This window comes from Halichoeres trimaculatus, unplaced genomic scaffold, assembly GCF_033239565.1.
Source record: "Halichoeres trimaculatus isolate MK-OKI-2021-1 unplaced genomic scaffold, fHalTri1.1 fHalTri1_scaffold_12, whole genome shotgun sequence".
NCBI lineage: Eukaryota > Metazoa > Chordata > Actinopteri > Labriformes > Labridae > Halichoeres > Halichoeres trimaculatus.
In genome coordinates this window covers 34,667,172-34,678,712 of record NW_027437190.1, presented here as the reverse complement: position 1 = coordinate 34,678,712, position 11,541 = coordinate 34,667,172, and the positions used below count along the sequence as shown (strand labels likewise).

Here is an 11,541-nt window from a genome sequence, read left to right as displayed (position 1 = left end):
ATACGGTAAATCCAGGACTTACATGTTGGCTTTTAATGAGGAAATGTAGTTTATTTTATATTATTTTTTTTATTTATTTTCTATTTAATTTTATTTTACTCGATTAAAATTTTTTATTTAAAAAAAAAAAAAATGAAACCACAGACAAAGTGCTTTCCAATTCACGAAGTCTTTGCTCATAAATCCAAGATGGCTTCTCATTTTTTTAAGAAAAGTTTTTTCTTTTTTTTCAATGTATTTATTTATTGATTATGTAACTGTAATAAGATTCGTTTTTAAAACAAGATTAAAAACCTTAAAATATGACATAACCAGACAGAAATGTCAGTCCTAGTTTTTTTATTGATTTATTTTTGTTGAAAAACACATAAATGACATGAAAACCATTTTATTAAAGAAAAGATGATAGAATTATGCAAATGGAAAATTTTAATCATTATTATTGTTATTTTTGTTTTGTTTTGTTTTTGATCACGTGGTACTTTAATTCTGGGTTTTATTTTAGTATGTGTTAAATTTAAATAGTCAAGTAGCACATTGTTTATGTGACTAACAAATAATAAGAAAATTAGAAACTAACACAATAAACTCCAATTGTATTGTGTTGATGTCTTGTATTTTGTCACAAAATAAATAAATGCATAAGTTAAGACAGGAACAAAATTTGTCACATTTATACTTAAATATTCAGTATATATAATAGTAACATGTTTTATGAATTAGAAAATCGATTTTGTTTTTATTCAGCTCAGTAAACGCTCATGTGGGGTACAGCTGTTCCTCTTGCAGCAGCTCAGCATCGATCAGATCATCTGTGTAAACGTCCTCTGTTCTGAGGAGAGAAAGAACAACATCCAAAGGATACAGGTTTTAACATAAAGCAGAGAAAACTGACTCTTTATCACATAACAAATTCATAAGATTTAGCTTGTGCTTACATGACTTCTTCTACTGCAACCTCCTCCACCACCTCCACTCCAACCACCAGGTTCCTCCTCACTGCATGGAGCAAACAAATTCATTCAAATTCACCATCCAAGAAAGAAAAAGAATATCACAAACTGAGAGAAAATGGAAACCACACCTCCATAGTAAACATAAGGAGATCCAGGCCAGCAGGGGCCAAAGCCTTCAGGTTCTCTCTGCCCGTAAACACACACACATCCCTGGGTCTCCATCCCAGGTCCTTCCCAACAACGAGCATCCATGAAATGCTGAGACATGTTTTCCTCGTCAGCATCGACTGCTGGTTTTGACTGCTGCACAGATGTAGCACCAGGACATCTCACACACAGGCCAGAGCTGCTGGAGGTCCCTGAGTGGACGGGAGGTTCAGAGGAGGACCACTGAGCACCTGTCGAACTGATGATGTCACCACAACCTGTGGGTACAGGTGAGCAAGAAAACACTGTGTTAAACTTCAACTGCCACTCTCTGACTCCTTTGCAGTGGCTCCTTGTAGCTTTAAAGAATATTATTGAAATACAAATTTTATATTTTTCTTCCAGAGGGTATTAATGATTAAAGACACTGACACTAAATAAAATCCTGCGTTAACATTTAGTTGAACTAAATCTTCATCCCATCTGTCAATAAAGCCTGCCACCGCTCTACTTCACCTCCTACAACATCAACAGCCCACCAACTTTCCATGCACCTGTGGCTAACCTCAAGTTTTACAGCCCTGGGAAGAAAACTACATCTACAGAAAGACTAATCTGGAAGAAAATACAGATTTTAATTCTGTGTGGATGGATTATGATATGTGGCTAAACTTTAGCAAACAATAATCAAAATATGTGATCAAATTCAGGTATTTTCAAAATTGACCACTTTGGACATTTTTGCAAATTTATTCAATTTCCTTTTTTTTTTTCAACTTTTTTGGAAAATCAAAAATTGTTAAAAATTTAAGCAGGATTTTGACATTTGAAACTTATTTGAAATTCTCACAATTTTTTGGCGTTTCAATTTTTTTAATTTTTTTTTTTTTTAAAGGTAAATTTTTTATTTGTATTTTTCTTTTTGCAAATTCTAAGTTCCTCTTTTCTTATTTTTACAAATTTTTTGAAATTTCAATTTTTTATGAAATTGAGCAAATTTTTTTTTTTTTTTTTTTTTTTTTTTACATTTTGGATTTTTTAAAAAACATTTACACACTTTTTGAAATTCTTGCCAATTTATTAAAAATCATAAACTAAGATATCACATTAAATTTCATAAATTCAAAAATACTTTCAAAAAAAATTAACTATCTATGGAATTTTTTACACATTCTAATTCTTTACTGTGAAGATAAAGTAGATTTTGTGGCTTCTGAATGACTTAAATCCAGGTGAGCTGAGGAAATATGGCTACTATGAAATTAAAGGTTTCAGACCCCTGATTCATGAATAGTTATTTGCTTAAGACCTTCATTATAATATATGCAATCAAAATATCACCAGCCACAATGAGTGATAAATCATTAAAATACCAGTCAAAGTGTTTTGTTCACACTGTAAAGACATCCAAGTAATCGTAAAATGAATGGCTGGTTTATTCAGGAGTCTGGCTTCGAGCTGCAAATCGTGGCTCGGTCATATGTCTGATCCGTCTGTTTCCTGTTTCTGCTGATAACACCTGCTGGGCTGGAGAGGGGGTGCAGAAACTGGCACAAACACACACATGCATGTGTTATATGGTGCATGAAACAAAAACAAACACTACGGGATGGATGCAAGCTGATATCTTTTGCGTGGGATGTGACACAATTAAATATGGCCCTTTAAGAATATCAAAACAAAAGTGATTCATTAATTTTATAATAAAATTATTTTATTTAACACAGATGGACTTTTCTGTGGCATGTTTACAAATTTATTCAGCATCACCTCTGCAGATTTTTCTCAGTGGGTATGTCACATTTCATGCAAAAAAATATTCTGAGGATAGAAAATATTGTGAATTGTGCTGCCTTCTCTCATGTTATCTCAGCTTGAACCCACCTGTAGTGTAACAGAGAACTGCAGCTCCTTCCTCCTCCTCCTCCTCCTCCTCTTGGTGGCTCAGCAGAGCTGAATCGAGGCTCCCTGAATGCTGAAGAAGACGGCACAGAGGAGGAGGTCGTGGTGTCCAAACCCAGCAGTCAGGTTTCAGTCTGTTCATCCTGGTCTGAGATCTCCCTGTAGAGGTGGTTAGAGTCAGAGCGATGAAGTCTCTGTGAGCCTCCTCTTCCTCTGACACCAAACATGCAGCATCAGATGGGTTTTCTCTGGACGCAGCAGGAGTGACCACATGAGTCACTGAGAACAGCTGATAGGGCAGCTCCCCTCGCTGAATGATGTAATGGTGTACAAGAAAATTACATGAAACATATTTACGTCAGTCCTGTCCATGTTTGAGAGCAAATCAGGTTGTTTCAATTTTCTTTCTTTATTCAAAACAACTTTTTCCCAGATCCAGCTCCACCAGCTAAGGTATTTATCAACAGTTAGGTAGAGCTACGCTTTAAAACCTGACAACAAGCTAACTTTGTCAGTTTGTCCCGTAGTTTAGCATCTGCTATATTTCTCTCTCCTCACAGCCCGGTGCTCTGAGACGTGTCTGTAACGTGTAACGTTAGTGAATCCTGGTTCTGTCCTACCAGAGCTCATCTACCAACTCCAACCTCACCAAGCAGAGCTAACGTAACCTGGCTCTTCATTTTATTGATAGACTCTCAAGTTTGAACAGACCACTGCAGAATAACTGCTGACTGTGGGTTGGAGCCAACATTAGCACAAAAAGATTTTGCCTTTAGTTCAATGTTTTAGCCTTAAGCTTGTGTTTAAGCCCTTAGCTTGTGTTTTAAGCCTTAAGCTTATAGCTTGCTTTTAAGGGTTTGGCTAGTGTTTTAAGCATTCTGACAGTTTATTAGCCTTTACATCAGTGTTTAAGCCTTTAGCTTGTGTTTTAGTCTTAAACCTGATGTTTAAGTCTTTAGCTTAGCTTGCTTTTTAGCCTTAAGCAAATGTTTTAAGCATTTTGATGATGTTTCAGCCTTAGCTCAATGTTTTAGCCTTTAGCTTGAGTTTCAGCCTTTAACTTGGTGTTTAAGCCTTTAGCTTGTGTTAAAGCCTTTAACTTGGTGTTTAAGCCTTTAGCTTGTGTTAAAGCCTTTAGCATATTGTTTCTTTTATTGCCTATAGCTATTTTTTTAAGCAATTTGATGGTGTTTTAGCCTTAAGCTTGTGTTTAAGCCTAAAACTTGATGTTCAAGCCTTTAGCTTGTGTTTGAGCTTTTGGCTTGTGTTTAAGCCTTTAGCTTGTTGCTTGTTTTCAAGCCTTTAGCTCATGTTTTAGCCTCTAGCCCGTGTTTTTGTCTTTAGTTCAATGCTTTAGCTTTTAGCTAGTGTTTCAGCCTTTAGCTTTTAGTTTGCTTTTTACCCTCAAGCTAATGTTTTAAAGCATTTTGACAGTTTTAGCCTTTAGTTTGTTTTAGCCTTTAACTTGATATTCAGCCTGTAGCTTGTGTTTTAGCCTTTAGCTCATAGCTTGCTTTTTAGCCTTTAGCTTATGCTATAAGCATTTTGACTGTGTTTTAGCCTTTAACTTATGTTTTAGCCTTTAACTCGGTGTTTTAGCCTTTTATTTATATTTTAGCCTTTAGCTCGTGCTCCATCTCTCTCCTGTTTCTCCTTCTTCTGCTTTTCTGTCCTTTTTCTGTCTGACAGTTAGGCTCCAGTGTTCACCATCACTACAAAATTAATCACAGAAATCATTTTTAGTAGAGAAAAAACACAGATCTCTCATCTCACTTCTTAACTAAACTTTATCAGCTGGTGGTGTATCATAGAGACTTAGACGTGCCATAAATCAATCTGGTCCTGCTGGAATAGATTGTGAAACTGAGAATTTGCGGTTAGGAATAACCTATTTTAGTGCGGATTACCTTTTTTTTAAAGTGTAGATTATGGTCAGGCATAAATCTAGATGAGAGATTTTTTTCAAGATCACTTAGAAACTCCTCATTGTCCCTTTAAGTTTAACTTAAGAGAAAGCTCTTTGTCAGTTTTCAGAAGCAGGGCCATTAAACTTTGTTTTTTTGTAGTAAAAATTGTAGCAGGAAAAAAAAGCTTTAAATAAATTTTCTTACTTCTCCCTCTTTGAATGCCTTTCTTTACAGTCTGTTATCGTCTCCAGTTTCATTACATTGATGTCCACTCCTACGTGGAACAAGCGATACGATTGGCGGCTTATATGTGACGTCGACAACGCGGACCAATCAGAATGCAGCACAGTGGCTCGCAGTGAGGAAGCAGCATATTTAACAACCTTTCCTAAGATTTCACAACACCTACCCGCTCCTCTGCGGATTATCTCGGGTTAAACACACTTTTTGAACCCGCTTCGTTGCTTCAGGCTGTTTAAAACCTCCAAACTCTCACTTTACAGCGTCTGTTGGCGGCTCTGTCCATCGGTAGACACACCCTCTGAATTTTTAGGAGGCAGAGCCCACGAAAGGAATCCCCTCCGTTTAATTTAATAAACTAAAAGAGACTGAAACATGGCTTATCCGGGATACGGTGCACCAGGAATGGTAAGAAACTGTTAACATGTCACTAAATATCTCCTTTAAACGACTTTGTCCTCTTTTTATACAGTATTGTCCCGGGACAGGGATTTATTTTTACGGTTCGAGTCCGGAAGTTGGTGAAACCGAATCAAACCAAGATGTTGAATTCACCTATAGCCGCTCCAGACTTTAGCTAAATGTGTTATTACCTGTTTTAATACGTTAAATGTAAGTCAAACCTTAAAAACTTACAGTTATAAAAATCATTATCTTAAAAATTATGATTGGTGCTTGATTTGATAGAAGTTACCATTCATAGAAACGCCTCTTCTGATGGTTACATAACACTGAACTCAAAGTGCTAAAGCATGCTGCCTTCATTAGAAATACTACACTTATATCTGCTGCTGTATTCAGTAAAGGCCAAATTATTTACCACCAATAATGACAATTAATGCACAATAACCAGAGTACAATGCTGCATACTTTAAATCCTTGAAAGACAAACAGAAAACAGCTAGAAGCAGAAATAAAAACAATAATAATAATTAAAAAAAGAGTAAATGCAGTTATATGTGATGTAGCAAGAGTCAGTCATTGCCTCTTCAGGATATTTCTACACAACACTACAGTATACACCAGCTAAAAGTAGAAGTAACAACTATTTCAAAGCTGCAGAAGTTGGCAACTCATTTTTTTCAGGAGTACTTTCAATTTAATGTGACTCAGAGTTTTTGTTTGTTTACTTTAGTGTCCAGCTGATGTAAAGGAAGTGTATGCTTTGTTGTGATTTAATTCTGCAAAAAGTCCAGCGTAAGGAAGGGTGGAGAGCCTCTCTTATAGCACCATTCGGAGACAGCCCTGCTGGACTTTGTGCAAATTCCAGTCGGCAGGTGTAGATTAGTTATGACTGATTAGTGAGTTTCATGCTGCACTGAGACATGTATGATGTTTGAGAAGAGATGCATGACTTAAATAATGTGTCACATCTTCCACCTTCAGCTGCTCTTCTATTGCTGCTGTGATCAGTCAGCGTTTTGCACACACATTGTGTTAGATCTGTGCAAACTGTTTAAAATTAACCCTGCAGAAAACAAGATTGTTTGAAGATCCCATATCCTGCTCCTTTCCTGCAGTTTAATCTGGATCATTGATGTCTTCATGAAATGGTAGTAACATGTTTTGGTCCAAAAAGCCAATAAATCAAGCACAGCAGCATTGTTTCCAGGCTCTCATAGCCCCTCTGTTCAGAACGCTCTGATTTAGTGGGCGTGGCCTTCATATGTAAATGAGCCACCGCTGATACCGCCCCGCTCTTCCACGTCACTGAGAGCGGCGCCACGAGCTCCGAGTGCACAATGTTTAGAAAACAGAGAAGCTCGTCTACCGTAACATTACAGGCTAAAACAACAGGCTAACAGCAGCTAAAGTTAGCATCCTGAAGCTAACACAGAGACAGACACTGAGGAAAAGCTCTTCCATCTGCTCCACAGCACACAGCATTTAAAATACTCACATTTCCAGGGTCCCAGGTTTGTTGGAGGATGGTTGGTAATGCGCCTGGATTCAGGACCAGTCTATTGGCTAGCCCTCTGTTGGACTGTCCAAAGTTGGAAAAGCAGTCGGCCGTGAAGTGACGAGCACACACATGCACAGTTTTACTGAGTGTAGCTGGAACATTTCCTGATAAATGAACTCTAGACACTTAGTCTGTCTTCTTCTGAGATGGGAAGCTTGAGCATGGAGCTATGTGGCTGATTACAGCCAGAAACAGAGCAGTGATGGCTCTTCAACTTTGGCATTCTCCTCCCGGGGAGGGGAGTGGGCGGGGAGGGGGTTTCGGGGGTATCTGCTCCGGTGGACCAATCAGGTCAGACTTGCTCCTGATTGGTCAAAAAAGGGAATCGCTGATGTCGGCAAATCCCCAAAATCCAAACAGCTCGTTTTAGGTCAGGATTTCACATTCACAAGCTCTACTAAGAACAGGTTTGGTCATTAAATATCACATTTTGTGGGCTGGGAGGAAAGACAAAGACCCACAAATTTCACTAAAAGACTTAATAAAGGGATTTTTGCATAATTTGGGACCTTAACTTCTGAGTCATTTAGACAAAAGTATGTAACACAAATCAGAACTAGGTTTTCATGCACAACAGGTTTTACTCACAAGATTTTTTTTCTTGATGTTTTAATGCAAAATCAATAGTATAGGAGGATTGAAAGTTGTGGAATTACCCTTTAAATTGTGTACCTGTTGCTTAAAGGTAAAGGAAACATCGTTACTGATTCGAAATGTTTCCTCTCTGCAGCAGCAGCAGGATCCTCTCTACGGATACTTCTCAGCTGTCGCTGGACATGTAAGACCTCACACACACACACACACACACACACACACACACAAACACTCACACACACACAGAGTTGTTTCTCCGTTTGTTATCTGATTGGTCCGTTTTCCTTCCTCCTGTTCCTCTCCCTCACGGACAGGATGGACAAATCTCTGCCGATGAGCTGCAGCGCTGCCTCACTCAGTCGGGAATCTCTGGATCGTACAAACGTAAGATCATCACACCCTGTTTGTTAAATATCAAAACGACAAAGTCATTTCTCTGATCATGTTTTTTCCTTGTTTTTATATCAGTGAGTCTTCAGTGAATTCTGAGGACACAGGAAGCTGTGTAGTCAGACATTGTGGTTTTAATAATACTCCATCAGAGGAGGAAACCACTATCTGCACAATGTCTGTTGTTTCAGGATGATTTATCCTCTCGGGGTTAATGGTCAATATCTCTGAGCTTTCAATTTGGCAAAGATTCATCGAAGCCCAGAGTTCATTTTCAGAGCACAGTTGAACAAACAGCTTCATCAAACTCCTCCTCTTTGACTGTGGATATTAACTGTTTTCACGCCCAGAAAGCTTTCAACACAAATTATCCTGACCCTGAGTGTAGATTCTGCAATCATAGACCAAACTTAGTGTGAAAAGGGAGGATTAAAGTTAAACTTTATTAAAATGTAACTAATCACGAGGAATTCACTGCTACCAATCCTGTATTTGGTGTTTTGGTGCCCCTTAAAGCTGGGTTGGTGTCAGTAGGAAGGAGTTGATCCATGGTTCAAATCAACCAGCTCAAGCCTTTTTTCAAACCAGTGCTTTTGGATGCTTGATTTGAAATGTTACCTTTGATACACTTTCATTTTTCTTTTTTTTTTTTTGCTACAATACAAGTCTACTGAGTATATAAGTTTAGCATTAGATAAAACTTGTGTACAACCTTCCTTACATTTTTTATGATTTTTATAAATTTATTAAATTTTATTAATTGTTTTTTTTTCTATTTAAAAATTCTTTAAAAAAAATTACATTTCAATTTTTTTTTTAATTTATATAAATTCTTTTTTTTTGTAAACTTTTAAAATTTATTTATTTATTATTTTAAAAAATGGTTGAATATTCAATTTATTTATAAAATTTTGCAAATTTGTGAAATTTGAAAAAAGTTTCATATTTTAAAAAAAAAACATTTTATTCATTTATGCAATTTTTTTAATTTCAAAATTCTCTGAAATTTTTGCAGATTTCTGAAATTGAAAAAATATGAAATTTTGACATTTCAATCTTTAAAAAGAAATTGTAATTTTTTGTATTCTTGCAATTTTTTCAATTCTAAAAATGTCAAAATATTTTTAATTCTTGTGAATTTTATTCATTTTCTTTCATTTCAATTTTTTCAATGTTTTAAATTTAAAAAATATTTTTTAATTCTTGCATACATAAATAAAACAGACATCACATGAACAATTTCTTAAATAAGACAAAAAGTTTGTTAAGATAATTCTTCACTATATTCTGATTTTGTTTGTGTATTTAAAAGTTTTTGTAATTTAAGACTTTTTCTTACTAGGTTACCATTTGACATTTAGTGTATTCGTTTTTTTGTATTTTTTTACACGTAGATGAGGTTCTAAAGGTGTTAGCCTGTGCGCTAACAGTGTGTGTTTATCCTCACAGCGTTCTGCCTGGAGACCTGCAGACTGATGATCAGCATGCTGGACGTATCCTTCACCAGTCAGCTGAACTGTTCAGAGTGTGTGTGTGCGTTGTGAGTGTGTGTGCCCCCATTGTGAGGTGTGTGACGGCTCCTTGACTGCCTGCGTCGTCAGAGGGACATGTCGGGCACCATGGGCTTTAACGAGTTCAAGGAGCTGTCTCAGGTCATCAACGGCTGGAAGGCCACCTTCGTGTCCTACGACCGGGACCGCAGTGGAACCGTGGAGGGTCCTGAGCTGCAGCACGCCATCACCGCCATGGGTAAAGTTCACATTAAACGACATCGAGTCGCAGACTGTATAAGTACAGATGATGTATGTTTTACCCTGATGTGTTTCTCTGCAGGTTTCCACCTCAGCCCTCAGACTATGAACATCATCATGAAGCGTCACAGCACCAACGGACGTATCGCCTTCGATGACTTCATAACCTGCTGCATCAAACTCAGAGCGCTGACAGGTGGGGGAGGAGCTCAGACGCTCAAACTCTGACATCAAATTACTGCTCCTGATGGTTTTCATCATCATCATCGAGCTTTGTCACACAGAGATTTACACCGTCAGTCTCTAACAGTTTGACATGTATCTCTGTGGAAATGTAACTTTTGATTTCGCTCTTGGAAAAAAAAGTTTCCTGTGAAGATCGGGTGAATACAGGACAGACAATATAAAAAGACAATATTAATAATGAAAGCAATGATAAAATAACAGAAGATGCTTACAAGACTTCAAAACTGAAGTAAGATAGAAATAAAAGAGATCAAATAAAAGATAGTGGACAAAAAGACAGTATCACATAAAAGCAAGTCTATAAAAGTGACTTGAAGGAGGCGACTGGCTCCACCGACCTTATCTCCTTTGACAAGTCCCCGAATTATGACCCGGGTTCGCTGTGGAAACAGAAACAGGATCAGTCTTTACTGGTCTAACCGTACCAAACTGGACTGATCCGTACCAGACCACTTGGTGGAAACAGGGCTTTAGTGACGTCACTCACCTACTCTCAAGACCAGTCTGGATGCTGGACACTAACCATTTTACCACCAACATTATGAAGTTTTGACCAATCAGATGTATCAGGTTACTTTCTTTGGGATGATTGTTTTGATTTATAAATTTCTGTTGTTAAGGGCTTTCAGATTGAACCAATCAGATTCGAGTATTAAACAAAGCTGGGTCATAAAAACACTTTGATAACTTTTTAACGTTTGTGTCTTTCAGATCAGTTCAGGAGGAGAGACACGGGTGGAAACGGACAGGCCATGTTTCAGTACGATGACGTAAGTTTCCACAGGATTTAAAACTTTTTAAAATCTTTAAAGTTTGTTTTGTTTTCATCCTTCTCTTTCTCTTTTTGTCTGCAGTTCATCCAGGTCACCATGAGTATATGAAGAAACAGAGACTGAACAAAGGGAACACTCCTGCCTTTAAAAACCGCTCATATTTACAGCGTGTATTCATCTGTGTGTTGTTTAAGAGTCAGTCACATTCCATTTTTAACAAACTTTTATCGTAGAAATAACTCCTGATCATGTTGATGTAGTGTGTGCTAACAGGAAATACACCACTCTTCATTTTTATATATCTTTATACCTCATGTTTAACCGTTTAAAGTCTCTCTGAGGAATTTTACCTTCTGTTAAAAAAGACAGGATGAGGCTTTAGTGAGAAAAAGGACGTCAGTGTCAGCATGTGTTGAAATCTGGCCACAGGAGGGCGCCAAAATGCTCACAACTTAAGTTCCTCACAGCAGCTTTAAGTACGATCATGTCAGAAAGGAATAAATCTATGAGCATGATACAAACTGGTTTGTTTTCTCCTTGTATGTCAATAATTTTCTAATTTTTTGGTTGACTTTGAGAGCACATGAAAAAAACCTTTGATTTTCTTTATTTTTAAGCTTCTTTCAAGTTATATTTTAGGGATTTTTTGCCGTTATTTGAGGACAAAAGAGT

At 37.2% G+C, this 11,541-nt stretch overlaps 2 protein-coding genes across 2 annotated transcripts; one reads left to right on the top strand and one right to left on the bottom strand.

The window, feature by feature from the left end:
* Positions 1 to 441: 441 nt before the first annotated feature.
* On the bottom strand, positions 442 to 5,438 carry LOC141801247 (uncharacterized). The gene is made up of 5 exons (XM_074684224.1): positions 5,409 to 5,438; positions 2,988 to 3,315; positions 1,085 to 1,381; positions 939 to 999; positions 442 to 832 (listed from the first exon to the last, which is right to left on the bottom strand). Exons 1-5 carry the CDS (start codon positions 5,436 to 5,438, stop codon positions 760 to 762), a joined length of 789 nt encoding a protein of 262 aa, XP_074540325.1. The 3' UTR covers positions 442 to 759.
* On the top strand, positions 5,242 to 11,392 carry sri (sorcin). The gene is made up of 8 exons (XM_074683653.1): positions 5,242 to 5,560; positions 7,846 to 7,893; positions 8,024 to 8,093; positions 9,549 to 9,592; positions 9,701 to 9,848; positions 9,933 to 10,046; positions 10,808 to 10,866; positions 10,951 to 11,392. Exons 1-8 carry the CDS (start codon positions 5,528 to 5,530, stop codon positions 10,975 to 10,977), a joined length of 543 nt encoding a protein of 180 aa, XP_074539754.1. The 5' UTR covers positions 5,242 to 5,527; the 3' UTR covers positions 10,978 to 11,392.
* Positions 11,393 to 11,541: the final 149 nt, after the last annotated feature.

Coding starts and splice junctions, on each gene's coding strand:
- sri (XM_074683653.1), top strand. CDS start 5,528: ATGGCTTATCCGGGATACGGTGCACCAGGAATG. Junction 5,561..7,845: donor GATACGGTGCACCAGGAATG/GTAAGAAACTGT, acceptor TCCTCTCTGCAG/CAGCAGCAGGATCCTCTCTA. Junction 10,047..10,807: donor CAAACTCAGAGCGCTGACAG/GTGGGGGAGGAG, acceptor TGTGTCTTTCAG/ATCAGTTCAGGAGGAGAGAC.
- LOC141801247 (XM_074684224.1), bottom strand. CDS start 5,438: ATGGACAGAGCCGCCAACAGACGCTGTAAA. Junction 3,316..5,408: donor CCGCCAACAGACGCTGTAAA/GTGAGAGTTTGG, acceptor TACATCATTCAG/CGAGGGGAGCTGCCCTATCA. Junction 833..938: donor GTTGCAGTAGAAGAAGTCAT/GTAAGCACAAGC, acceptor TTCTCTCCTCAG/AACAGAGGACGTTTACACAG.